The sequence below is a fragment of the Salvelinus alpinus genome, chromosome 18 (assembly GCF_045679555.1).
Source record: "Salvelinus alpinus chromosome 18, SLU_Salpinus.1, whole genome shotgun sequence".
NCBI lineage: Eukaryota > Metazoa > Chordata > Actinopteri > Salmoniformes > Salmonidae > Salvelinus > Salvelinus alpinus.
Window position 1 is genome coordinate 12,936,171 of NC_092103.1, and position 27,425 is coordinate 12,963,595.

General features: G+C 42.1%; 3 protein-coding genes and 1 pseudogene across 9 annotated transcripts; 1 reads left to right on the plus strand and 3 right to left on the minus strand.

Moving 5' to 3' along the window:
* Positions 1-551: 551 nt before the first annotated feature.
* Positions 552-7,134, minus strand: btc (betacellulin, epidermal growth factor family member). The gene is made up of 6 exons (XM_071350226.1): positions 6,888-7,134; positions 5,900-6,004; positions 4,031-4,157; positions 3,299-3,445; positions 2,641-2,792; positions 552-1,891 (listed from the first exon to the last, which is right to left on the minus strand). The coding sequence occupies exons 1-5, from the start codon at positions 6,925-6,927 to the stop codon at positions 2,645-2,647; spliced, it is 567 nt and encodes a 188-aa protein (XP_071206327.1). The 5' UTR covers positions 6,928-7,134; the 3' UTR covers positions 552-1,891; positions 2,641-2,644.
* Positions 7,135-8,212: 1,078 nt separating this feature from the next.
* LOC139544633 (myosin light chain 5-like) lies at positions 8,213-13,563 on the plus strand (annotated as a pseudogene).
* A 2-nt stretch (positions 13,564-13,565) lies between these two features.
* On the minus strand, positions 13,566-20,824 carry hpse (heparanase). 2 transcript variants are annotated; one of them, XM_071350227.1, is made up of 12 exons: positions 20,307-20,823; positions 19,450-19,589; positions 18,992-19,120; positions 18,667-18,840; positions 18,352-18,523; positions 17,542-17,589; positions 16,346-16,439; positions 16,134-16,240; positions 15,442-15,556; positions 14,704-14,828; positions 14,456-14,608; positions 13,566-14,278 (listed from the first exon to the last, which is right to left on the minus strand). In XM_071350227.1, the coding sequence occupies exons 1-12, from the start codon at positions 20,525-20,527 to the stop codon at positions 14,119-14,121; spliced, it is 1,638 nt and encodes a 545-aa protein (XP_071206328.1). In that variant the 5' UTR covers positions 20,528-20,823; the 3' UTR covers positions 13,566-14,118. The 2 variants fall into 2 exon arrangements, with proteins under 2 accessions (XP_071206328.1, XP_071206329.1); XM_071350228.1 differs by lacking the exon at positions 17,542-17,589 and having other exon boundaries at positions 20,307-20,824.
* Positions 20,825-21,848: 1,024 nt separating this feature from the next.
* On the minus strand, positions 21,849-25,570 carry LOC139543805 (putative nuclease HARBI1). Of its 6 annotated transcripts, XM_071350229.1 has the most exons (9): positions 24,569-25,570; positions 24,417-24,478; positions 24,248-24,334; positions 23,877-24,160; positions 23,762-23,797; positions 23,109-23,663; positions 22,924-23,039; positions 22,716-22,827; positions 21,849-22,621 (listed from the first exon to the last, which is right to left on the minus strand). In XM_071350229.1, exons 6-9 carry the CDS (start codon positions 23,578-23,580, stop codon positions 22,251-22,253), a joined length of 1,071 nt encoding a protein of 356 aa, XP_071206330.1. In that variant the 5' UTR covers positions 23,581-23,663; positions 23,762-23,797; positions 23,877-24,160; positions 24,248-24,334; positions 24,417-24,478; positions 24,569-25,570; the 3' UTR covers positions 21,849-22,250. The 6 variants fall into 6 exon arrangements, with proteins under 6 accessions (XP_071206330.1, XP_071206332.1, XP_071206334.1 ...); XM_071350231.1 differs by having other exon boundaries at positions 23,109-24,160; positions 24,569-24,745; positions 24,833-25,570; XM_071350233.1 differs by having other exon boundaries at positions 23,109-24,050; positions 24,119-24,160.
* Between the last annotated feature and the right edge of the window lie 1,855 nt (positions 25,571-27,425).

Genomic DNA, 27,425 nt, shown 5'->3' on the forward strand with positions numbered 1-27,425 from the left:
ATGTGGCTGCTGGATTCCTATCGTTCTGTGATCACATACTTTCACTAGGCCAGGGGAAACTATTTATATACCGGGTGAAACCAGAGGTCTATCCAACAGCATACTTTGTTCTGCTCTGCCTAGTTTTAGTTGGCATGGGAGGGAACTTGCCAACTGGGCCGGCTGAAACTTCAGAGGACTTAGAAACCCTTCCAGACACAGCAGGGTTCTTATCTGATATCTTTATCAGCTGAGTGACAGTAGAGAAGTGGTGAGAACTGGGCCAGTCAGGCAGAGAAAAGACATAGTAGCAGCACAACAGCACCTACACAAAGGAAAGTGCAATCAAGTCGGAGGGATGGTACCGTATTACACCAGGGTGTCAGGGACCAGGGTTGAGGAGGAAGAAACTCTACTGAGGCACATCATGGGATACACAGAACTTTCCGGTCACAGGCAAGTTGTTCAAAGCTCCTTTGACTATTAAAAAACCATCATCATTAACTCACACACATTGACTTAGAACGATATTAGTCAAAGTCTCCCAAAATAACATGATAAAATAACATATCTGCACAAATAAATGTTTTAATGAAAATGTTTAACTTTTGCATAGCTGAAGAAGCGAAGGGCTGCATTACACGCTGTGAAACTCTGGGATGCTGAGAAACCCCAAAATCTTCTTCAACAGTGGACTACTTTACAGCTGCACACATTAACACACAGGCAGGGTTGTTCTGGTAGCAAGGAGACTACATGTCTCAAAATATAAAGATCAAATGCGCTCACTACAAGTTTTCGTTGTAGCCTTCTCACACAAATTTGGGCACCCTCCAACTTAAGTCAGTAACATCAACCCTGGCCCATAGAAGGAGTCTCTTCGCATTGATTACATGTAACAATATACAGTATGTATATACATCAAACAGTTGCTGGAAACTATTAGAGCTTAATAACAATATTAACATCATTATAATAGCATGTGTTCAAGGAATGTCAAATGGCCCACAATGTACAGTGTGTTACATAAGGTGACATCAGGGTCGGCAGGTAGCCTAGCAGTTAAGAGCGTTGGGCCAGTAACCGAAAGATCACTGGTTCAAATCCCCGAGCCAACTAGGTGAAAAATCTGCCGATATGCTCTTGAGCAAGGCACTTAACCCTAATTGCTCCAGGGTTTCTATCAATAATGGTGGATCCCTGGCTGTGACCCCACTCTCAGGGGGAGTGGGATATGCAACAAACAAAACTAATCCCAATACACATGTGTATAATACACACTATACATGGGTAAAATAGAGCAAATGTAAGCACCCAGCTATTTATTATATTGATTATTTACCTGCATTAGACATAGTATAATCCGTCTCACATACATGGCATGAGTCATCATTATAACACGCCACATCCGCGAGTAAGAATACCTGGACTTTTAGCTTGAATACATGTTAATCATTAAATCTATGCCCAAATAAGAGGTGGTTACAGTCCATAAAAAGGCCTACTCCTTCAGAGCTCAGTGTCCATGATACATATACTTAAAAAAAGGTTTAACTCTAACTTGTTGTGATTTGATGACCATGCACATTTTGTTTGCATAAATGAGTCTATAAGGGCAACTTCATCACATTATCACATTTACAGAACGCATAGGGAGATACTGTTTTAGTTGATCCATCTCTGTGGATTCATGGTGACCAGAACAGTCTCTCTTGTATTGTACTATATTTCTGCACAGAACAGAGTCCATACTGTCCATATTGTAGACTATGGTCGGCAGTGAAAAGCAGCTGGAGAGTACAGGCTTGTATATCTCCTCAGTGACGTTAAAGCACCCTCTCTTTCCAACATTCACTCATAACCAAGGCCATCATCCCGTCCGGCAGGAGAATACCATTTATAGACCCCGTCGCTGGAAGATAAAAGCGACAGTTGTTACTATAGAAGTGAAATTTGTTTTTGCCACACAATTACAGAGCAGCTTTTGTATAAGCACTGGAATATGCAGTTAAAAGAGAGATGGATAGCATGTTTAAAATGACCCCAGATTCCTTGTCAGACCCAGCCTCTGAACACCACTAACAGCTCCACATCCATCATTATGGCCCGAGTCTTGTTTGGTCTGTGTGTGTTCATATTACCTTTTGTAGGGGCAGGCAGCCAGGCAGGCATAGTGAGGAACCAGCTGCACGTCTGCTTTGATCTGACTGTTACAGCCAAATTCAGATACTAAGTCACCCTGCCACCGGCCTGGCCCACACAGAAAATGGGCTATATAGGGTGTGGAAACATTGTGTAATGCTCTCCCTCTCTGTCTACTGCTCTCCCTCGCTGTCTATGTATCAATGTGTTCAAGGATGGGCTTAGGCAGTGCCAAGCACCAAGCTTTATTCCCATTCAGGGCCTCCCTTCAGATGTGAGCTGAATTAGAATGTGATGCTTGGCTTGATGCAACTGGGGAATATCACCTTCCAACAGCAACAAGAGGGGTCTAGTCAGTTTTTGAATTGTCTTTTACAATACCACTGGAATCAGAACAGCCGGAGATGCTGTGTGTCTTGTCACAACAAGAGAACAAACTAAGGGTAATGATGATAAAGGGGCATCAAAGGTCAGAAAAATGTCCAAGATGTCTTGGAAACTCAGACATACAGTACATACCGCATCATATTGCATTGATGTCTGAGGTTTCGACTGAATCTGATGAAGCTTCATGCGTTCCATTTGTGTTCATCCTAATCATATTGAGCTTCTCTGTTCCATTCCTCGTCTCCTCTTTTCTTCTCCTCTTCCGCCGGCAAAGTTTATGTCGACTGAGACAGAAGAAGAATATTAGAAAGTAACCCATTCCAATTTGTGATGACATCATTTACTTATTATGTTCTTTGAGAATGGTATCATCTGTCTTGACTCTGACATGAGCTATTCACCAAAACATTCTCGCAGTATTACAGAGTTTAGTTATGTAAGGTATTTGTTCAGCACAAAAGACTCTTTTGTTAAACTGATACAACACGTGGCACTCTGTCTCTCTTTTGGGTAAAAATGAGAGGGGAGAGCAGGGCAGATACATACAGCTTGATGAAAACCAAAAGGTAACATGGCCACAAGCGTTTCATTAAAACTTGGCCATTCATGGGATACACACAGATTCCTTACGTCCCATCCCAGGGCTAGTATGACAGGCTGTGAGGTGATGAAGCTGTATCTCCACCTTTCCCACTCTCTCACGCACGCACACATACTCCCACGGACAGGAAGGTTGCAACATAAAGTAAATCTGGCTGTTTGCTACTTAAAGAATGTGTATTTTACTCACTGTGCACAGATGCAGATGAATATGATGAGCAGTATGAGGAAGACCAACGCTGCTATCACACAGGCTATGATGATCTGCCTCTGGTCTCCTATACGCCAGGCCAAATCAACATACTCACACCTGGACCCAATGTACCCTTTTTCACATCTGAGACAGAGCAAACACACAATTCACCTGCTGTGATTAAAATGTGCTCAACAAGTTTGTTTATTGTTCCTATTTCTTGTCGCCCGAAAGAAAAACAAAGAAATAACTTGAAGCACCTGGGCTATGAGAAAACAAGCAGATGCTGGTCTGTCAAATTAGCTATTCTAGCTGTTCCAAATGAACTGGTCTCGCTGACTGTGATTCTGAGATGCTTGATGAAATGCAGTCAGACCATATGAAGCCAATCATATATCTGCCTTGTTGTTTTAGTTTAAGTGCATGTGTTCTGTGCAGGGTCACAGTAAACAAGGTCAGTACATTCAGCAGGGTCAATGAGGGATTTCAGTGTTACTTGTCAGACATGAAAGTAAAAACAAAACATCTTTATCACGAACACAAACTTCATACTTGTAATAATAATGGATAATAATTCTGCTACAGTTATCAAAATATATACAAATGAAACATGTTTTCACTGCAGTGAATGTTGAGTACGCAGCATGTTCTTGGCTTGAGACCGTCTGCCTTGAACATGTACAGATAAATGATTGGGGCCCACAGTAAGGGTCGGGTGAGTTGATTTACCTGCATGAAGGAGTGTCATGTTCCTTCACAAAGCGGCACGACCCATGGATACAGTAATTCCTGAACTCCTTTGGACATTTGGTGAAATGGCCGCTCCATTTGGCTTGAGTTGCAGTTTCTATCGAGTCTATGGCAAGCGCAAAGAGACAAATACAGGGGAAAGGGGGATTATAAAGTAACTCATTTGATATATAATACCCTTCTTACAAAAAGATTGCATTGAGAAGGTGATGTAGAATAAGATATACGTTTGAAGTGAGAGCCCCCTTTCAAACTTGTCATGAGGCTCCTGTTTTCCCTTAGTAACCTGACTCAGGGGGGCCAGTGTGACTTGTCATATAAATAGGCTTCTGGCATCATGATCTGAGGAAGGACTAGAAACTGAACTGACCATTGGGGCAAGACTGGTGTGATTGAGGATAATAATGTGTCATTTACAGATTTATAATGAAATTCTGTCAAAGTAAAAAGCAACTGATATCCTCCTCAGCCTAATTTGATAGTTGTGTAGATATACACACACAGAACATTCTGACCACTATAGTAAAGAGAATGGAAACCTTCTTTCACTGTTTTATTCTCCTCTATTCCCTTCCAGTGAGTCATTGGGTGGGTAAAAGAATAATGAGGCTTAATTAACATCACAGAAAGGGAGAAAGCCCTAATTGTAGTGTGAAACATGAGAGCATGCCTTTAAAATGACCTAAATATTGAATAGGTGCGGATCTGGTTACAAAGGAACAGCAGGTGTAAATTGATCTAGGTATTTAACTGAGTAGCTGTATGTGCAGTCAGTCATCATGCCATATTTCCCAGGAATAAGTAAGTAGCTGGGAAATGCTGCTGTTTGGTCAACTGATTTCCCGAGTGGCGCAGCGGTCTAAGGCATTGTATCTCAGTGCTAGAGGCTTCACTACAGACCCTGGTTCGATTCCAGGCTGTATGACAACCGGCTGTGATTGGGAGTCCCATAGGGCAGCGCACAATTGGCCCAGTGTCATCCGGGTTAGGGTAGACTGTCATTGTAAACAATCATTTTTTCTTAACTGACTTGCCTAGTTAAATAAAGGTTAAATACAAAACATTTAACAAATGTAAACTGAACATAAGAAGAGTAGTACATTGCAGAGAGGTAATCAGGAACTACCCCCACCTCCCCCTAATAAAATAAACTTCCCTGTATCACTCCATGTGGGTAAATACAATGGTACGATCAGTAGTTGATTAGACCTCTTAGTTGTGAGGATTATCATCAAACAGCAATTGACAAATCCTGAATAGTGGAGGCCCTACCTGAGGCTGCTTCAATTGACACCTGATGTCAGCCTGCCATCTATGCACATCTAATTAGCAGTGAGGAACCGAACCCAGTGCACATACAAAGCTGGTGCTACATTTCACAATTCCACTCACAGGAAAGGTAATGACTGCATGGTCACTGGTGGCAAGAAGGCTTTAATTTGCACTATGGTCTCTGTTGGGGATGGTACATGACACCTCCTCCTGATACTAAAGGGCTGGGTGGAGAAGCATTTGATATTCCAATTGTTTGAATGAACCACTGTGTGAATGACGCACTCCTGGAGTACGGCCTTCAATTTAACGACAGAGCAGGAATACTTAGTATAAGAATGTTTTTCAAGGGCACTTAGTCTCTTTACAAACTTACCGTGTATGTAATCACAAAGGTATTCATTTTCTAATCCAACAGGTTGCTTCTAAACCTGAGTAATTCAAACACGTTAACACATGTGCATGTCAGATGGTAAGAAACACTTTTATGTACGCCTTCTTCAAACTTCAAACAAACTTTTATGGCATGATTATCCCTCCATAAGTTTATGTTTCTCTGGGGGGGAAACAATATACCTGTGAAGTTGTTTGTGTTGCCTTGGTGATGGCGGGACACAGTCTTGTTGGCCGGCTCCTCAGTTGCATTCCATTCAGCCAGAGAGCATTTGCATAGGGCCAAAACTACAACCAGAAAACAAACAGAGCTGGTCGCACAATGCCCAAACATCAAGTCAAATCCATACAATTAAATTGTTTTAGAATCTGAAAGTTAAGGACAGAGCAAAGGTTGTGGAACTTAATGTTTGACAGTAATTTGACAGTAATTCCCCCGGCTTGGGTGTTGGGTTTCTGGGATTCCCAACACTGTGATAACCTTACTAAAGATAGTCTTGCATTCAATCCAACAACACTGTTAGTGTTTCATAATATTCAGGACAACAAAATCCAGCCATGATACAAATGTGGGTAATGGAATAAAGCTACTGTATCTATGAAGCAAACAGACGTGGTTATTGATAGTCTATGTTATTGGTTTGGATATTGTTGGCATGTGCATTGGGGTACTCTGTTTGCTAATAGAGGGCTATGGAGTGGTGGATCATTTGTTGATCATCTGTCACACCAGCATGCTAATTGCTGCTGTCAATCACAGTATAGACAGGCACATAAGATTAGTTATATTTTAGTCATTTAGCAGACGCTAGCAGAGCGACTTACTGTAGTGAGTGCACACTATTCCCCCGTGGGAATCGCACGGGGGAATCGCACCACTGGCGTTGCAAAAGCCATGCTCTACCAACTGAGCTACACGGGACTACATTACATATACCAAAGTTATAGTTTGAATAAACGAAAACTAGTGAAGTAATATAAGAAAGAAAATTGTACTAATACCCGAGATATAAATATCAAAGGAAATACAATCTTGAGATTGATGTTGTAAAACAGTACTAAGTCAGTTATTAACCAGATTATAGGCAATTATATTCAGTTACAATGAGTAAATAAAGTTAGTGTGAGGTTGAAGAGTTATTCAACTGGTACACAGAACGGTGCCTCTTACCTGTGGCTATTCCGACATACAGTTTGTATGCCTTTGCCATGTCCGTGAGCAACGAATATACTTTTCCGGGTGGATAAATAGGTAAACGTAGAATTCGTTTCTTATATAAAATCCGGTCAAAAAGTTCACTATTATATCCTCTGTTTAGTAGGATACCCTGCTTCCCGACTCACGAATAACGCGGTTCCTTCATGCGTGATCGCGTACCTGTGAACTACATGGGCAAGAGAAACTGCGCAGGCTAGAGGTTTGAATGGGTGAAATGGAACCTGAACCTAATAGTGCCACGCCCACCTAATCATGTATGTGCGAGTGCACTCTACCAGTGCAGTTTCATTATGGCATGCAGCTCAAACTGGAGATTGGCTACTAGGCTATTAATTAAGGTGCAATCCGTTTGATATGCGCATAACCTAATGCAACAAGTTCTTAATATACTGTCATTAAAACATATGACAGTTCTTTAGAACATAATTTGAAGATATGATGTACCTTTACCAAGATAGTTGTCCTGATAGCAAAAAACGTAAACAATTGAAGAATATGGTGCATCCCATGAAATGTGCATATACAAATATAGCACTTGCATATATTTGCATAATGCACATTTTATGGATTTTTTACTAAAATATACATCGTTTTACCTGCATCAGCACATTTTAGTGACCTCTACTCTGAACTGTTGGTAAACGGCAGACGGCGCCGGCTAATGAGACTGTGGGCAAGTCTAGAACTGTGGTCAGAGAGTTTGTTTGTGTGCAGGCCTCACTATTCCCCCGGAGGCACAGGCAATGTGAGTCTGCCCAGGTCTACCTATGTGTGCTCTTTCTCACTTTCAGTCCAGTCTCTATCGAGGCCTACTCAGTGCACAATGAGCCCTCTGCTAAAATGTGAACTCAGGAATAGTTCGTCTCTGGACATCAGCGCTGCAATGCCAGGCAATGTGTAGTGGAAATAGGAAATCCTATACAGGGGTAAAAGTAATGCATCCAGCAAAGGCACAATTCCAGATGTAGGTGGTTCCTTGATAGCGGAAGCCTTGCCAATAACTATCCAAGAGGTTGATCAAAAGTGTCAAAGCACATTACCTGTCATTTGTCCCATTACTCATGATAATGGTATGTTGATAACTAGATCATCTCAAATGGCAGTAGGCAAAAGGATCCGCAGCAGTCACAGAATGCAGTGACTGTCAGCCTCCTGACAGTTTGCCTGCTGTGGAGTAGCGGCCTATTCCCAGACAAAGTTATAGCACCACAAGGTGGCCACATTGTGCTGTTGCTGCGTTTTTCCATGAAGGTAGTATTTACCCACTATGTTCCCATATGGATGATACTGTATGTGCCATCTCATATATCTCATCTTCTGAGTTGTACAAAGCAATCATACATTCAGTCTTCATTCTACTAATACGATAGCGAATGTTCTCATTGTAGGTCCTGCTCATTGACTAGTACAAAATGTACAGTACCATTGGATAATTTGTTTTAAATGATAATTTCACACCCCATATAAAGCCCATATGAAGCACTACAATAAAAAATGAAGGGTGTAGAGCAGCCTTTTCCCCTGTGGGGCCTGCTACACGGCAGCAGTCATCCCTGAACCAGTTTTGGGGTTTCTGTTTTACAGACAGACGTTATATTTAAGCTGTCTCCTCTCATCAGTTAGGCACATTCACTGGAGTAACAGCGTCACTTCTGCAGAGACAAAAATGTTGAGTGTGTACAGACTGTTGTTTGAGTGGCTTCTGTTATTGCACATTTTAATTGTTTGTGGAAAAGTAAGACAATTGTACATAATTAAAAACAATGACATTTATATTACAACTTAAAGCATACATAGAAGAAATGCTGAGAGTTTATTTTGCTTGTGTGCCCTATTAATACATGGTAATGAACACTTAACAAAACTAAACAAATACCTATTTTTAGGCCAGCAGAAAGACCAAGAAGGAGGAATGGGATGCCACGAGAGCCTAGAGAGCATCCTCCAATGTCTTCTCCATGTTCAAGCAGAATTTAGCTCACACATGATATAACAAATATCATGTGGTTCGTCAGAAGTCATGTTATGAGGAAGCACAACAATGTGCCCAACCATAGTGAGTAAGGAAAAATATGGTGTTTGTTCTTTTCATAAAAAATTCTGTAAGCCTTTTCTTTCCCTGGGCTAGGTGTTCACACTTATCGACCAGGACAAAGATGGGTTCATTGACAAAGAAGATCTGAAGGATACCTATTGTTATGAACCTTCTTCTCCCAGCAGTCTAGGGGGGGGGGGGGGGGGGGGGGGAGACGAGACCCGTAACATATCTCATGCAAATCACAACAGTGAAAAGGAACAGTGAGAACTAAAAGAAATCCACAGACAACCTAAACCTACCGTCAAACACTTTAGGTTTATTGTCAAACACACGGTAATGGGGTGTGGGAAAAAGGGGCTGAGCTGGACCCAAGGAAATACCCCAGTTCTAACTAGGGTATTTAGACAAATTTTTCCTACGGGTAATGTATGCCCAAGGGCAACTTGGCTGGTTATCCCCTTTTCCCACCAACAAACCAACAATAATACACCACAGCAGTACATACTCACATGATAACAGACAATGTGAGATGTATCCGCACAAACAAACTAAACTGTGGGGTATGAAAGAATGTGGTCTTCAGCAAATCCAGAGAGCGAGAGCGAGAGAGACCCTGGGAAAACAACTGACTGGGTTTTTAAACCAAGGGAAAGGGGATGTGATTGGGTAAGGGAAACAGGAGGAGGTGTGTCTTCAGATTGATGCGACTGATGACTGCCACCTGTTACTAGGACAGAGGAGAAATACAAATACCCCCAGGATACCTGTATCCGTAACACCCATGAATCTCCTGGTCAGTATTTAAATGATACACTATTTCAATCGCCAAAAGTATGTGGACACACCTTCAAATTAGTGGGTTTGGCTATTTCAGCCCCACCAGTTGCCGACAGGTGTATAAAATCGAGCACACAGCCATAGACTAACAATGGCAATAGAATGGCCTGTACTGAAGAGCTCAGTGACTTTCAACGTGGCACCGCCATAGGATGCCACTTTTCCAACAAGTCAGCTCGTCAAATTTCTGCCCTGCTAGAGCTGCCCCGGTCAACTGTAAGTGCTGTCATTGTGAAGTAGAAATGTCTAGCCGCGAAGTGGTAGGCCATACAAGCTCACAGAACGGGACCACCGAGTGCTGAAGCGTGTAGCGTGTAAAAATTGTCAGCCCTCGGTTGCAACACTCACTACTAAGTTCCAAACTGCCTCTGGAAGCAACGTCGGCACAAGAACTGTTCATCGGGAGCTTCATGAAATGGGTTTCCATGGCCAAGCAGCCACACACAAGCCTAAGATCACCATGCGCAATGCCAAGCATCGGCTGGAGTGGCGAAAAGCTTGTCGCCATTGGACTCTCGAGCAGTGGAAACGCGTTCTCTGGAGTGATAAATCAGGCTTCAACATCTGGCAGTTCAACAGACGAATCTGGGTTCGGCAGATGCCAGGAGAACGCTACCTGCCGCAATGCTTAGTGCCAACTGTAAAGTTTGGTGGCGGAGGAATAATGGTCTGGGGCTGTTTTTCATGGTTCGGCCTAGGCCACTTAGTTCCAGTGAAGGGAAATCTTAACGCTACAGCATACAATTACATTCTAGACGACTCTGTGCTTCCAATTTTGTGGCAACAGTTTGGGGAAGGCCCTTTCCTGTTTGAGCATGACAATGCCCCAGTGCACAAAGTGAGGTCCATACAGAAATGGTTTGTCGAGATCAGTGTGGAAGAACTTGACTGGCCTGCACAGAGCCCTGACCTCAACCCCATCGAACACCTTTGGGAGGAAATGGTACACCGATTGCAAGCCAGGCCTAATCGCCCAACATCAGTGCTCGACCTCACTAATGCTCACTTACTGTAAAACAGCTAATGGTTGTTTGAATGGTGGTGATGCTTGATATCTCAATTATCCTCCAGGCAAGCTGAATGTGAAGAACAATGAGCTAGAAGACATGCTCAAAGAGGCTAGTAGTCCCATCAACTTCACCATGTTCCTCAACCTGTTTGGAGAGAAGCTGCATGGAACAGATCCAGAAGACATCATTCTCAACACCTTCAGAATGTTCGATCCTGACGCTAAGGGTTATGTACTGAAGTAGTTTTTTTGGGTATCTGTACTTTACTATTTATATTTTTGACTACTTTTACTTAACTACATTCCTTAAGAAAATATTTTACTTTTTACTCAATACATTTTCCTTGACAGCCAAAAGAACTTGTTACATTTTGAATGCTTAGCAGGACATGAACATAGTCATATTCGCACATCAACCGAACATCCCTGGTCATCCCTACTGCCTCTGATCTGGCGGACTCACTAAACACACATACTTAATTTGCAAATTATGTCTGAGTGTTGGAGCGTGCCCCTGGCTTTCCGTACATTTAAAAAACAAGAAAATGGTGCCATCTGGTTTGCTTAATGTAAGGAATTTGAAATGATTTACACATTTAATTTTACTTTAGATAATTAAGTATATTTTAGCAATTACAGTTACCTTAGGGCGGCCGTTTCTGAGATACTGGATCCGGCACGCCTGGCACCGACAATCATACCACGCTCAAAGTCACTTAAGTCACATGTTTGGACATTATGACGTTCAATCGAACAGTAACTGACTGTCTTTTTTGGAAAATCCGATTCATTAGCAGCTCAGGTACAGTTGAAGTCGGAAGTTTACATACACCTTAGCCAAATACATTTAAACTCAGATTTTCACAATTCCTGACATTTAATCTGAGTAAAAATTCCCTGTCTTAGGTCAGTTAGGATCACCACTTTATTTTAAGAATGTGAAATGTCAGCATAATAGTAGAGAGAATGATTTATTTCCGCTTTTATTTCTTTCATCACGTTCCCAGTGGGTCGGAAGTTAACATACACTCAATTAGTATTTGGTAGCATTGCCTTTAAATTGTTTAACTTGGGTCAAATGTTTCAGGTAGCCTTTCACAAGCTTCCCACAATAAGTTGGGTGAATTTTGGCCCATTCCTCCTGACAGAGCTGGTGTAACTGAGTCAGGTTTCAGTTCTGCCCACACATTTTCTATAGGATGAGGTCAGGGCTTTGTGATGGCCACTCCAATAACTTGACTTTGTTGTCCTTAAGCCATTTTTCACAACTTTGGAAGTATGCTTGGGGTCATTGTCCATTTGGAAGACCCATTTGCGACCAACCTTTAACTTCCTGACTGATGTCTTGAGATGTTGCTTCAATATATCCACATAATTTTCCTACCTCATGATGCCATCTATTTTGTGAAGTGCACCAGTCCCTCCTGCAGCAAAGCACTCCCACAACATGATGCTGCCACCCCTGTGCTTCATGGTTGGGATGATGTTCTTCGGCTTGCAAGCCTCCCCATTTTTCCTCCAAACATATCGATGGTCATTATGGCCAAACAGTTCTGTTTTTGTTTCATCAGAACAGAGGACATTTCTCCAAAAAGTACAATCTTTGTCTCCATGTGCAGTTGCAAACCGTAGTCTGGCTTTTTTATGCCGGTTTTGGAGCAGTGGCTTCTTCCTTGCTGAGCGGCCTTTCAGGTTATGTCTATATAGGACTCGTTGTACTGTGGAAATAGATACTTTGGTACCTGTTTCCTCCAGCATCTTCACAAGGTCCTTTGCTGTTGTTGTGGGATTGATTTGCACTTTTGCACCAAAGTACGTTCATCTCTAGGAGACAGAACACGTCTCCTTCCTGAGCGGTATGACGGCTGCGTGGTCCCATGGTGTTTATACTTTGTACTATTGTTTGTACAGATGAACGTGGTACCTTCAGGCGTTTGGAAATTGCTCCCAAGGATGTACCAGACTTGTGGAGGTCTACAATTTTTTTTCTGAGGTCTTGGCTGATTTCTTTTGATTTTCCCATGATGTCAAGCAAAAAGGCACTGAGTTTGAAGGTAGGCCTTGAAAAACATCCACAGGTACAACTCCAATTGACTCAAATGATGTCAATTAGCCTATCAGAAGCTTCTAAAGCCATGACATCATTTTCTGGAATTGTCCAAGCTGTTTAATAAAGGCACAGTCAACATAGTGTATGTAAACTTCTGACCCACTGGAATTGTGACACAGTGAATTATAAGTGAAATAATCTGTCTGTAAACAATTGTTGGGAAAATTACTTGTGTCATGCACAAAGTAGATGTCCTAACTGACTTGCCAAAACTATAGTTTGTTTACAAGAAATTTGTGGAGTGGTTGAAAAACAAGTTTTAATGACTCCAACCTAAGTGTATGTAAACTTCTGACTTCAACTGTATCTAAGAGATGAAAACCCGGATACTGTACTGATATTTGTCTGCAAACCTTTCAGGTTAAGCAGATGTTCCAATCGTCTACCTTCGACCCAGCAGGACACCTGGACTACAAATCCCTCTGTTACATCATCACACACGGAGAGGAACAGGAGGAGTAAAGGATCTATGTTAGTGCTGTCAACATCAGACAGGTGCTGATGGTGCTACTGGTTGATCTGTGTTTGAAATGTGAATAACAAGTTGCCTTGCTGCCTCTCTCTGATTCAACCGAAGTTAAATATGTATATACTGAGAATATAAAACCAAAAAAGTAAACCATATATAGCATTACATGGTTTGAAGTCATTACTGTATTTATTTTCTCATCCAAATTATGTTGTACAAATATATCACACACAAAAAGTTTATAACAGAGTTGTATCCCAGTGTACCAAAATAGAAAATTGCACAATTCAACCTCTTAACATTACCGAGTAGAAAATCAAGTAACCAGAGCGTAAACAAGTTGAGTTAAGTCTAAAGTTTTTGGCATCAAATATGAAACACAATTTATGTACAACAAGTATTGTATTTAAGTGTTTCCTGAACAGCAATTTCTTCCAAGACATAGAGTGAAACCGTATGAGTCCTCTGAAATTTTAAAACCCTACTCACAAGGTATTAAGACTATTTATACATGTTGAAGAATATACAAAAATGTATTACATGTAGATGAAACGTTTTTTCCAAAGATGATCGAATCCTTTCACCACATTCACTTGGTTTACAATCTTTGGCAAAGTCATACAGCTGTGTTTAGCGCAATAGTCAAGTACAGTATTTCCTTCTCTTAGTTTAGATAGTGAGTTTACCTCCATCTTCTCAAGTTCTCCTCTCCAATTGGGGTCATCGGCAGGCCAGCGCCTGGGCCTCGCTGAGGACATAGAAGGCAAAGGAATAACCAGGGAGTCTGAGATGTTCTCCTGCAGGAAGAGGAGTTCCCTGGAGCGATGGAAGAGTTCGGTCATCCACCATCTTCAACACCTCTCCGTTGAGTTTCACAGACCTGGAGATCACAGCACACTGTTACTCTCCTTTCTATTTTTTGTAGTACGGCATCTTTACACTGACAATATTACAAGGCAAGACAAAAGCAAACACTTCCTTGAACTGTAATAATGAAAAGCGACACATTTAAGATTAGTGGCCCCATTGATGGGAATAAAGGTTACTGGTAGCCTACTTGGAGTAGAGTCCCTCCTCGCCAGGCTGTTCAGACTGTAGAACGAAGGCCTCGGCAGTACTGTTAGAGATTGTAACAGGCACAGAGATCCTCGCAGGGCCCTTACTCAGGTTCAGAGCAAACAATGTGACTGCTCCACTTTTGTAGCTTGTGCTGTAGAGAGAACATCGAGGAACAGTCAGGATGGTTGTCTCACACACAAACACAGGTTGTGGCTTCATTTTAAATACAGCTGGATTGTGGAATACCTTTTCTTGTTAGTGCAGTGCAGGTAGACCCGTACTCTTTTCGTCTTTCCCAAAATGGAAAAGGCTTCTATACTCAGCACCTCTGGTCCAACAAGCCTCTTGTACAGAACTGATAGCCAGTAATCCTGCCAAAGTGATACAGCCATAAACCGGATAAGTGATTAAACGGTCAGGTCCAAAATGATTGTCACCTTTGATAAAGATGAGCAAAAAAGACTATCAACATCCGGACTTGAACCCCATTGAAAACCTATGGTTTGAATTGAAGAGGGCAGTCTATAAACGCAGACTAAGAATATCTTGGATCTGGAAAGATTCTGTGTGGAAGAATGGTCAAAAATCCTTAAATCTCATAAAACATTTTAGAAAACAGCTCAGTGCTGTTATCCTTGCAAGGGTAAGGTTCCGGAGTATTGAAAACAGGGGTGCCAATAATCTTTTATAGACTTTTTTTATTACTTGTTAAAAATATATATATTTCTCTGAGAAATCTCTTTCTCTGTGAAACATATTCACAAAATTCAGCATACAATATAGCTGAATTTGTATTATTTATTTCATAAGGCCTTTTTCGCTCATCTTTATCAAGGGTGCCAATAATCATGGACCTGACCGTATATTGAAATGGGAAAATTCATAGAATAGACAAACTATTGTCACAATCAACAAATACTTGGATCATTGGTGTTTTTTCAGGAATTCAGAATACAGAGGAGAATAAACAGGAATTTGTCTTACAGGAAGTGGATCCAGGTTCTCATCTACCAGGTGGTAAGTCCCAGATCCAATCAAAACCTGTCTGATGAGAACATCCAATCCAAGCTTCGCACCTAGGCCCAGTTTATCCAGCCACCTGTAATCATTAAACATATTATTTTACACCACATACAGTACTTTAATACCTTATAACGTTTTTATTGCAAAGAATGAGATTCTGACACATATCATCTGATTTAGATACAAGCAACCTTATTCAATGAGAATGCAATATGTAATCCTTCGTATTAACCTACTGCCCTCACACTTGATTAAGTCAATGTTGGATACATCATGTGGCATTCCTTTCATTTTTTTTTGCATGTGAGACTACTATTGTAAGTCTTCCTGGAACAGGGCATGGTTGAAAGGCTGATCATGAGGCTCACAGGTGACCTGTAAATTCAATGAAAACCACATGTTCTGGAATAGCAGAGATTCCCTTCCATGAGAGTAGACTAACAACACAATTGACTCAACTACCGCCAGTGTAATGAGGCTGCAGGTCTGTAGTCTCTCTTCCCACAGTGGAGCACCATGAGTCTGGCAAGCGAGACTAGCCTGACTGTTACAACCTCCAGAGTAATCCAGATGAAAATGATCACATGGTATCAGGGTGTGATACTGACTGGGTCTATCTATATCCTGATCAACGCCAACATACACAGACTCACATGAATCCAGCGACAAATGTGTCAGACAGGCCCTTAGCCCCGCCTCCATAGGCGGAACTAGTCTCTCCAAGCCACACCTTCTTCCCAGGGGAGGTCAGCTCAATGGTCTGAGGACACACGAAACAAAATAACCATTTAAAGTCCTCACTGAACTGCAATACATTCATAGTACATTTATAAACATGTTCATTTGTAAACTTTTTCTTCATTACCTCCATGACTTCATGTGTTTTTAAGGCCAACGTGTTTAGCACCTCAGGGTCTAGGAAATCTTCTAGAGACGTGTCTCTTCCATTGACATAATAACTAACAGAAGGGCAGAGTAATCAAGGATGAGTATATCTTTATATCAAACACAACAGAATCACTATGAATTAAATCACATTTTCAGATTGTATGGTGTGTAGACCATATCTCTCATCTGACACACTCACACCACCGGGGGGGAAAAACCACATCATTGATCAAATACATCATTTATTTGTATTTTTTATTGTTATTTTGTTTGACCCCTTTTCACCCCAATTTCAATCTTGTCTCATCACTGCAACTCCCCAACAGGCGAAGGTTGAGTCATGCGTCCTCCGAAACATGACACGTCAAACCGCGCTTATCTTAACACCCGCCCGATTATCCCGGAAGCCAGTAAATATGTCAGAGGAAACACCGTTCAACTGAAGACCGAAGTCAGCCTGCAGGCGCCCGGCCCGCTACAAGGAGTCGCTAGAGCGCGATGAGCCAAGTAAACCCCCCCCCCCCCCCCCCCCAAACCCTCCCCTAATCCAGACGACGCTGGGCCTATTGTGCGCCGCCCTATGGGACTCCCGTCACGGTCGGTTCCAATACACCCTGGGATCGAGCCCGGGTCTGTAGTGACGCCTCTAGCACTGCGATGCACTCGGGAGGCCGCTAGACCGCCACGCCACCCGGGAGGCCATTTCCACATCCTTTCAACCCCAAAGAAAAAAATATTATGATGTTGAATCAACGTGGGAAACTGATAGAATGTTTTTTAAGTCATCAACATAAGGGCATTTTGTCTTTTTTTATGCAACTTTTAACCTAAATCTAATGTGATGGTGAACATGGTGATGACATGGTGAAATGTTTTGATGATTTCACGTTGAATTTACGTTAGTCAACAACTCAACCAAAGGTAAATCGTAACTAGGCATTGAACTGACGTCTGTGCCCAGTGGGATGTGAAGTCTGGTCAGTGCAAGCCTTTACAAACAGTTATGTTAAGTTCCTCTTACCCCTTGTGGCAAACCCACGTACCCAACATCACAGGCACAATCAAACTATTCCTGTGTTTGTTCAGCCTCTGTGTTTGCGTCAAAGTCAAAGGCACCAACACATGACATCTGACCTTAGCATTGTATGCTACACAAAGGACAGTTCAACTTACTGGTGCCAGGTGCATGCATCAATTGCTTCTGCCCCACTCTCCAAGAACCTATGAAAAGTAAATGGGATACGATTGTTCAACATATCCCACATGATTGGTGGTTATGTAAGAAGAATCTATTGATCCGACATTAACCTGCCCCTAGACCACAGGAGACACACTCGGGGGATGAGAGTTTGTCCCATAGACTGTAAAAATAATGCAGTTTCCCAATAGGGGAAAAAGCCAGGATATGTTTGGAATATTTTGTGCCTTTTAGATAAGAGATTAATGAGTTGGAGTAACGATTAACAGTTAAAGGGATACTTCGGGATTTTGGTAATGAGGCCCTTTATCTACTTCTCCAGATTCAGATGAACTCGTGGATACCTCATTGTCAAAATCCCAAAGTATCCCTTTAAGGTTTGAACCACAGCCTTACTTGGGTATAGACATACAGTAGGTGGATATAAAGGAGAGAAGCAGTAACAAACTCTGGTTTATTGTATAATACGGCTGTGAAATGACAGAAAACACCCATGACCTATACAAACAAAAGGCTAGTCTCCCACTACAGTGGAAGTGATATTTAACCTTGATGAATATAGAAAGGTATGCAGGTCACATGTCGTAATTCAATTGTAGAATCATATTTTAATTCAATTCCTTTAGTAGTTTTCTAGTTAGCAACAACCTTTTGGTGTCAAGATGCTTCTTACATTGATTGAGGAGACTTCCAATACTATTACTTTAGTTAGTACAACAGCCTGTCCATTAGGACTATATTGGGACTACTTTATATATAGGCTACATAAAGGGACAAACTCTCACCCCTCCAGTAAGTCTCTCCGGTGGTCCCGGGGCTGGCTAATGTCTGGTCCATAGAGTCCAGTGTTATGGTAAAGTTTGGATTCCTGCAGAATCTTGCGGAGTTGAACAAAATCTTGGCCGAGCTGATATCCATCCACCCTGATCCCTGCCTTCTTCTCATAGCTGTTGGGCTCTAAAGGGAGACAGGATTTTTGTTCTACCAACCTTACAATACCTAAATCAATAGTTGAGAATTCCCTGTTTCAGTCATTAACACAATGAAAGATGGCTTAGTTAGTATAACACTGTAAATACTGGGGGCCTCAAAATTATTACCATTGCCCAGCTCCCAGGACATGCTGTACTGTTTAGATTCACAGTACTGTAGGAGGGTCCTGGCATTGCTGCTGTCCCAGGAGTTCCCAGAGGTCCTGAGCAGCTCGTTGAGCCCAAAGATGAGGTCTAATCCAGAGCAGTTTGTAAAAGAGTAGAGCAGATCCACTGCACACTCTGTCAGGGGAGAAAATACATTTGAAATGTTGTTTTCTTCTTTCTGTGAATTTGCTCAAGTGAAATGGGGTGGTTCCAAGATAACAGCTAAACAAAAGAGCCAGTGTGTTGTGAGCTAGACTGATGCTACCTTCATGACCACGGTTCATACCTGTGAACTTTACACTCCTATACTTCCTCTGCAAGTCCTCCTTGTCGAGAAGTGCTTCCTGTAGAGTCCATTCCTGCTTCAGCCTCTTTTCCAGTAGTGGAGGCAGCTCCAGCCTTTCACATATGTCATCTGACAGCAGATTAGCAAACAGGAACCAGAAACCAAGTGGCTGTGAGTCACTCAGAAGCTGATGACCTAAGATCTACCTCAAACTAATGACATTGCTTGAGATCTGCCTGGTTTACTGCGTGCATTGAAGCGGACTCTGTGTGAATCAACGTACTGTTCTATCTCTCATGCCAAACAGGGATCATGCTGAGGAGTCAAGTGACCACAGTCAAACCACACACATCAAAATAGCTGTTATTGTAATTTATAGATATTACATTATGCCTGACAATGTCTGTGGTGTAATGTGACACACAGTTGAGATGAGTGACAATGTATGCCATATTTACCTGCATCAAACACAGAGTTTTTGTGATTCTCGTTTGAATGTAAAAATGTTGGGTTGAAGGTCATGAAATCTTGTCTTGTCCCTCCAAATCTCAGAAATGCTGGGGTCAAAGCTTTTGCCAATGTCCTCAGCTTTGGAGACCTTGTGGAATTAAATAAGGTTTAGTTCAGTATTTATGGAGTTTCATAAGATTATGTAGCGCTGGTCTCTGAACTGTTTTTCTGTTAGGCTAAAGACAAAAACAACTTCGAGTGAGTAACTGAAAACAACATAATAAATAAGACCCTGGCTGATTGTAATATAGTCGTCAACATTTTTTTTACTACCGTAATGGTAATAATTTTATAAAACACACACAATTACAATTGTGCCAAAAATAGTGGTGGAAAAAGTACCGAATTGTCATACTTGTGTAAAAGTAAAGATACCATAATAGAAAATGACTCAAGTGAAAGTGAGTCACCCAGCAAAATACTACTAAAAGTATTTGATTTGAAATATACTTCTGTATCAAAGTTAAATGTAACTGATAAAATATTCTCAAGTTTCAAAAGTAAAAGTATAAATAATTTCACATGTTTGTATTAAGCAAAACAGACGTCACGATGTTTTCTTTATTTACGGATAGCCAGGGGCAGAAACCACACACATCAAAATATAGTGTCAGGGAAAATGTATGGAGTAAAACGTACATTATTTTCTTTAGGAATGTAGTGGAGTAAAAGTTGTCAAAAATATAAATAGTAAAATAAAGTACATATACCCCTCAAAACTACTTAAGTAGTACTTTCAAGTATTTTACTTAAGTACTTTACACCAACGGCCAAAAATAGAAACGTTAAAGCTTGCCTTACTCACGTTAAAAGGTACATGAACTTCTCTTCAGCGACTAGACTCGCGTCTATGGCAACAGACAAAAAACGTCCATTCACTTTCTTGAGTACTCGAGAGAGGTCCACATTCAGATTTACAGACTCAAAATTCCACTCATCCTTCGCAGACTCGACACTTGCTACCACATAATATCCATAAGAAAGAATATATATCATCACACATGCCAAGATTGATATGCCTGACATAATGAAATGGCTAGACGAACAGTCGGCTCAAATCGAATTTATATCGCTATGTGTAGGACAATTACAACTCAAATCTACTGGTGCTCGCATTCCCTCACTATTCCAATAAATACGTCGATCGGTGTAAATCCATCATTGTCATTAGTAAATTGGTATGCAGTTATGGTCGGATTCAATTGTTGAGCGGAATCTGAGTTTTGCCTGGTCCAGAAAAGTCCTTGGTGTGGTCCTCATCCAAACAAGAGAAAGCAAAGCATGTTTTTCTAGCGGCAGAGCATGCACAACAACAAAGTGCGAATGCAGAAGCTTGCGTGTGATAGGCTGCCACGATATAGCATCGTTAACTAGGCTTGGCCATGATCGTGTGGGCGCGGTCTCAACACAGAAGGCTGGCATGATTTTGAAATAAGAAATATATGTTATGTAATTTGAGATGTTTTATTTTTGCATCACTTGGGATTCTTATTGCGAAAAATACATTTCCATACTTACCTGCTTGTGAGAGACGCGTGACAAGTGAAGTGATGGAGAAGTAACCTACCTGTTCAGTGACGATTTTAGTAGCAGTCCCAACACTTTACCACTGGTACACCTGGGGCCTGTTGCACAAAACTAGGATAAGGGATTAAGCCAGGATATCTTGGTGATCCTGGCTCAATTGATCCGTAATCCGGTTGCACTAAAGATGGATAGGGGGCAGGAGGATATGTTATGGTATAAATTACCATGGAGATTTATTCTGTGGAGCTAGCCTGCTCCAGACCAGGCTAAATTCCAGGATCTATTTAATCTCATCCCTAATGTCAGTCAGCAGTCACCACAAATGGAAACCAATAGTTATTTCACTGCTCACTATACATTGTTATCACATATAACTAGACCCACTGTTATTATTTAAACGTTTGTGATCATTAATTTCAATGATTTTGGATAAAAAATGATTTTTAGATGATGTTGCTATCATTAGATAATTTACAGTTTCCCATAGACTATAAGGCTATATATAAAATGATAGAATATTAGGGCCACAGAGGGGAAAAAAACACAAGTCATAATATTGTAACCAGTTGTTTTAAAGGAGGACAGTTGTTAAAATGACAGATGTGGGGCATTTCGTGAAATTGTACTTCAGTATGGTTTCATAAACAAAGACATGCTGATGTGCCAGAATATTAAGTATCACATTGTCATAAGTATCAAAACTGTAAAAACAATATGTAGCTTTTCTGCAGAAAGAACCAGCCTCATAAATTTATGACTTTATCCTTTTTCTTCAGTGTGGCCCTAGTACTCTGTCATATAAACAAATACACATTCCATATGAATATAAAAACACAATGTGTAACATTATGTTCCTTTATTGAATAAGGACAAAACAAAGCAGGTAAACCATCAGCTCCTTTCGAAACTGAAGTCACAGTGACTCTACAAGATGGAAAGCACAGAATCCAAGCATATTATACAAAATGATACATACACATTCAAAGGTCTGTATATAACACACCCTGCATGTCTGCACACTAAAATAAATGCAGGACAAATCCATACACATCAACTGAACAGACAAATGAATGGATGCAGTAGCCTCCCTGCAGCCTTGTATTACACACAGTATACCGCACAAACATCATAAGAGGCCAAATTCGTCAAAAAACGAACCCAAAAAAACCCAAATTCCTCTGCCACCGCAGGACATATTTAACCAAAATTGAAAGCACACATACTAACTAAAATAATTCAACACATATTGGTCCCTCAGCAGCCGACCACTGTCGTCATCAGGGAAGATTGCCGGATTGTCCCAGTCCATGGCTGGTGGCACTCTGGGGGCCCTCTCCTTCCTCAGGCAGGCCACATTGTGGAGGACAGCACAAGCCACAGTAATATCACATGCCCTAACAGGGCTGACCCTTAATTTGTGAAGGCAGTGAAAGCGTGCCTTCAGGAGGCCAAAGGTCATTTCAACTCTGGCCCTGGTCCTGGCATGGGCATGGTTGTAGGCCTGCTGTGCTTCCTGGGGGTCTGTGAAAGGTGTCAGGAGAAAAGGCTGGCAGCCATACCCCCTGTCTCCCAGCAACACACCAGAGAATTCACCTGTCAACACAAAATCTCATCATTACTACCTCATAAACACAGTGATATTCTTGACACAGCCATGATGGTTATAAATAGGGGTTGTGTGGCTTACCTTGTGATAGGCACTGATAGATTTCAGAGGCCCGAAAGATTCTGGAGTCATGGACTGAGCCAGGCCATTTTGCCACAACATTGCTGATCACACAGTCAGCATTGCAGACCATCTGAAATCATAAGATGAGGAATATTACACCAATCAATGCACATCACTGGCAATGCAGAGTGTTCGTCAATGGACAATATCAAAAAGTTATGTTCACCTGAACATTAATGCTGTGAAAGGATTTCCTATTCACAAAATCGGCCTCATGGGCACCTGAGGGGGCTTTTATCCTTATGTGTGTGCAGTCCACTGCACCAATGACATTGGGGAAACCTGTCACACAAAGTAATGAGTATCCTACTATGTGTTAACAGTTGTCCTGTAATTTGTAGATCCTCTTACCTGCAATCCTATAGAACTCCTCTTTGATGTCACAGAGTCTTCTGTGGCCAGGGAAGGAGATGAAGACATCTGCTAATGCTTTGATAGCCAGACACACACTCCTTATTGTGCGGCAAATTGTGGCCTTGTTCAGCTGTTCTGCATCCCCCACTGAGTACAGGAAGGCTCCACTAGCAAAAAAGCGCAAGGCCACACAAACCATTTGCTCCACACTCAGTGCATGGCTCCGTGCAGTGCGGTGCTTAATCCTGGGACCCAGTAGTCTGCATAGATACCTGATGCCATCTGCAGAAAACCTGTATCTTTCATATAGATGGTCATCAGGGAAGGCCAGTGGGTCCAACCGGTCCCTGAAGACCCTTTCTCGCCTGAAGGCTCTCCTCAGCACAAGTGCTTCTTCATCCACCACATCTCGCACGAATGGGCATGCCATTGTCAGAGCAGAAAGGAACACACAATTTTGGGCCTTCATATAGGCTAGTGGCCACACCTGGTGCTGGGGGGGTGGGCAAAACAGGGCGATGCCTTATAACGATGACTTGGTTGTACTGATTGCTGGGAAAATAAAAAAAACCTTAGAAAGATGCCACCGTCCTGTGTGCTCACAATAAGAGCTCATATGTCATGGCTCACTTGACTTTACGAGAATATACCTAATTTTTATTTTGAGCTGTGTCATCTTCTTGGAGCTGGGGGAGGAAAGAAAAATAATGATTAATACATTTGTGTTACAGTTAGCATACAGTGTACATTGAAGGCATATCTCACCTCCCTCTCAAGTTTTTTTATTTCAAGGTCCAGTTTCCTAATTGTCCTCTTTTTTATTTCGGACTCCAGTGCAAGATTTTCCATCTTTTTCTTCTTGTACTGAATGTCTATGTCTGCCAGTTCTATTTGGCGCCGGAGGTGGTTGCCATACAACTTTCTGATAGCTTGTGAGCTCTGTGAACACAATACAATTAGCGCAGCTGGAATTTGGCAGGATGTGGTGTCCTTTTATTAATACGCACTATGTTGCCAGGCTGGTTTTCCCACTGTATAGCATCTGGGTCCTGTAAAAGAAATTAGATTTTTTGATTTTGATGAGGACTCCTCACCATTGTAGAGTAAATAGTACTTTCACAGTCTTAACATGATACCTCATGCCTTCTGGAATCCAGAGAGATGGTCTCCTCCTCATCATCGTCTCCATCATGTGCTGTTGCTGCTGCACTGGGGCCTTCACCCTATCACATTTAATCGGATTCATATTGAAGCTAGTAGACAAGACATGCCAGGCCTACAGTATGCCTTTGATGGAGTACTCACTGGATCAGCATCGTCTGGTGCTTGTGCTGGTGGCTCTAACAGGAACACAGTGCTGCCAGACACTGCAAGGCAATAGGTAAACCAAAGTCAGACAGTCCAAATTGATTCAATATGAATGTGGTTGTATCCCATGTAGAGATGGAAGGACATACCTTGAATGAAGCGGGTGGCATCTTGGGAGGAACCTATGCTCGTCTCTTTCCCCCCAGGGATCCCCTCTAAGACGGGCCTGCCTTTATTTAGCTCCAAGGCCATGTCCTCTGCTGGGGTAAGGTCAGCCTTTGGTGACCCACCACCCGTGCCTTGTCTGTGGGTATTCTTTTTCACTGCTAAAACAGTACAGACAATGTGTGAGCAGGCACCTTCTGGGTACAATATATGCTTGTGCTTTGTTAAATATTAGTCAGGGACCATACCATTCTGCAGAATGTTCTTGTATTTGATTTTGACCTGCTGCCATGTCCGTTTTGGCCCGTTCATGTTTAATCTACACACACACACACACACACACATTTAATGGAGTCACACTGCAAAAAATTACTTGGTATTTTTGTCTTGTTTTCAGTAAAAATATCAAAAAATTTATCATAGCTTTATACAGTGTGATGGAGTTACTTTACACAATTTCACTCATATCTGCAGTGCATTTCAATTAAAAATTTAACCGTTTCATAATTACAGTACAACTGCATTTTTGGAGATGTGAATTAAATATTTGAATTGTAATTGTGATGTTTCAGCGGAGCGGTGAGTGTGTAATTGTGCACTACTTACGCATTCAGGCGGTCTGCAATACTTTGCCACGCTTTTTCTCTTTGCTTTATCACTGTGGCGGTGTTGCCTTTCTTCTTAATTATATCTTTTACCTCCTCGTATGCCTCCATGAGGATTTGTGCTTCCGACGGGGAAAAGTACGCGGCTCTAGTTGCCATGGTAAATCAGTTAATCTGTGATCTGTGGCGGGGTCTATTTGAGTGAGCCGTGAGCGCGCACCTATCCAGGATTGGTTTCACCTGGCTTAATGAATCCGTGTCTGCTCATCCTGGCTTGGTCTTTGTGCAACCAATTAAGCCTGGACGCACATGTTTTGGCTTCATTGAGCTCAGCTGAGTCATTTATCCCGGATGTCTTAATTCTACTTTTGTGCAACAGGCCCCTGGCTATCAGCGAAGCCTTGTCTGGCAGTGAAACAGTTCATTCAGCCTCATTTACTGCCTTTAAAAAAACATGGCTGATATGGCTGACTTCGCTTAAACAAATGTGGCGTCTACTGACAATTGAGATGTTTTTTTAATATATTTTTTTATTTCACCTTTATTTAACCAGGTAAGCTAGTTGAGAACAAGTTCTCATTTGCAACTGCGACCTGGCCAAGATAAAGCAAAGCAGTGTGACACAGACAACAACACAGAGTTACACATGGAGTAAACAATAAACAAGCCAATAACACAATAAACAAGTCAATGACACAGTAGAAAAAATAAAGTCTATATACAGTGTGTGCAAAAGGCATGAGGAGGTAGGCAATAAATAGGCCATAGGAGCGAATAATTACAATTTAGCAGATTAACACTGGAGTGATAAATGAGCAGATGATGATGTGCAAGTAGAGATACTGGTGTGCAAAAGAGCAGAAAAGTAAATAAAATAAAAACAGTAGGGATGAGGTAGGTAGATTGGGTGGGCTATTTACAGATGGACTATGTACAGCTGCAGCGATCGGTTAGCTGCTCAGATAGTTGATGTTTAAAGTTGGTCAGGAAAATAAAAGTCTCCAACTTCAGCGATTTTTGCAATTCGTTCCAGTCACTGGCAGCAGAGAACTGGAAGGAAAGGCGGCCAAATGAGGTGTTGGCTTTGGGGATGATCAGTGAGATATACCTGCTGGAACGTGTGCTACGGGTGGGTGTTGTTATCGTGACCAGTGAACTGAGATAAGGCGGAGCTTTACCTAGCATAGACTTATAGATGACCTGGAGCCAGTGGGTGTGGCGACGAATATGTAGCGAGGGCCAGCCGACTAGAGCATACAGGTCGCAGTGGTGGGTGGTATAAGGTGATTTGGTAACAAAACGGATGGCACTGTGATAGACTGCATCCAGTTTGCTGAGTAGAGTGTTGGAAGCTATTTTGTAGATGACATCGCCAAAGTCGAGGATCGGTAGGATAGTCAGTTTTACTAGGGTAAGTTTGGCGTCGTGAGTGAAGGAGGCTTTGTTGCGAAATAGAAAGCCGATTCTAGATTTGATTTTGGATTGGAGATGTTTAATATGAGTCTGGAAGGAGAGTTTACAGTCTAGCCAGACACCTAGGTATTTATAGTTGTCCACATATTCTAGGTCGGAACCGTCCAGGGTGGTGATGCTAGTCGGGCAGGCGGGTGCGGGCAGCGAACGGTTGAAAAGCATGCATTTGGTTTTACTAGCGTTTAAGAGCAGTTGGAGGCCACGGAAATGCTTGGGTTGTGCCGTGGCGGAGATCTTTGTGGGCTATACTCGGCCTTGTCTCAGGATGGTAAGTTGGTGGTTGAAGATATCCCTCTAGTGGTGTGGGGGCTGAGCTTTGGCAAAGTGGGTGGGGTTATATCCTTCCTGTTTGGCCCTGTCCGGGGTATCATCGGATGGGCCACAGTGTCTCCTGACCCCTCCTGTCTCAGCCTCCAGTATTATGCTGCAGTAGTTTATGTGTCGGGGGGCTAGGGTCAGTTTGTTATATCTGGAGTACTTCTCCTGTCTTATCCGGTGTCCTGTGTGAATTTAAGTATGCTCTCTCTAATTCTCTCTTTCTCTCTTTCTTTCTTTCTCTCTCTCGGAGGACCTGAGCCCTAGGACCATGCCTCAGTACTACCTAGCATGATGACTCCTTGCTGTCCCCAGTCCACCTGGCCGTGCTGCTCCAGTTTCAACTGTTCTGCCTGCGGCTATGGAACCCTGACCTGTTCACCGAACGTGCTACCTGTCCCAGACCTGCTGTTTTCAACTCTCTAGAGACAGCAGGAGCGGTTGAGAT

Coding starts and splice junctions, on each gene's coding strand:
- btc (XM_071350226.1), bottom strand. CDS start 6,927: ATGGCAAAGGCATACAAACTGTATGTCGGAATAGCCACAG. Junction 6,005..6,887: donor GTATGTCGGAATAGCCACAG/GTAAGAGGCACC, acceptor TTCTGGTTGTAG/TTTTGGCCCTATGCAAATGC. Junction 4,158..5,899: donor CAACACAAACAACTTCACAG/GTATATTGTTTC, acceptor CGCTTGCCATAG/ACTCGATAGAAACTGCAACT.
- hpse (XM_071350227.1), bottom strand. CDS start 20,527: ATGTCAGGCATATCAATCTTGGCATGTGTGATGATATATATTCTTTCT. Junction 19,590..20,306: donor AAGTTCATGTACCTTTTAAC/GTGAGTAAGGCA, acceptor TAATTCCACAAG/GTCTCCAAAGCTGAGGACAT. Junction 14,829..15,441: donor AGAACCTGGATCCACTTCCT/GTAAGACAAATT, acceptor TCACTTTGGCAG/GATTACTGGCTATCAGTTCT.
- LOC139543805 (XM_071350231.1), bottom strand. CDS start 23,580: ATGAAGGCCCAAAATTGTGTGTTCCTTTCTGCTCTGACAATGGCATGC. Junction 22,828..22,923: donor TTCACAGCATTAATGTTCAG/GTGAACATAACT, acceptor TTATGATTTCAG/ATGGTCTGCAATGCTGACTG. Junction 22,622..22,715: donor CTATCAGTGCCTATCACAAG/GTAAGCCACACA, acceptor TTGTGTTGACAG/GTGAATTCTCTGGTGTGTTG.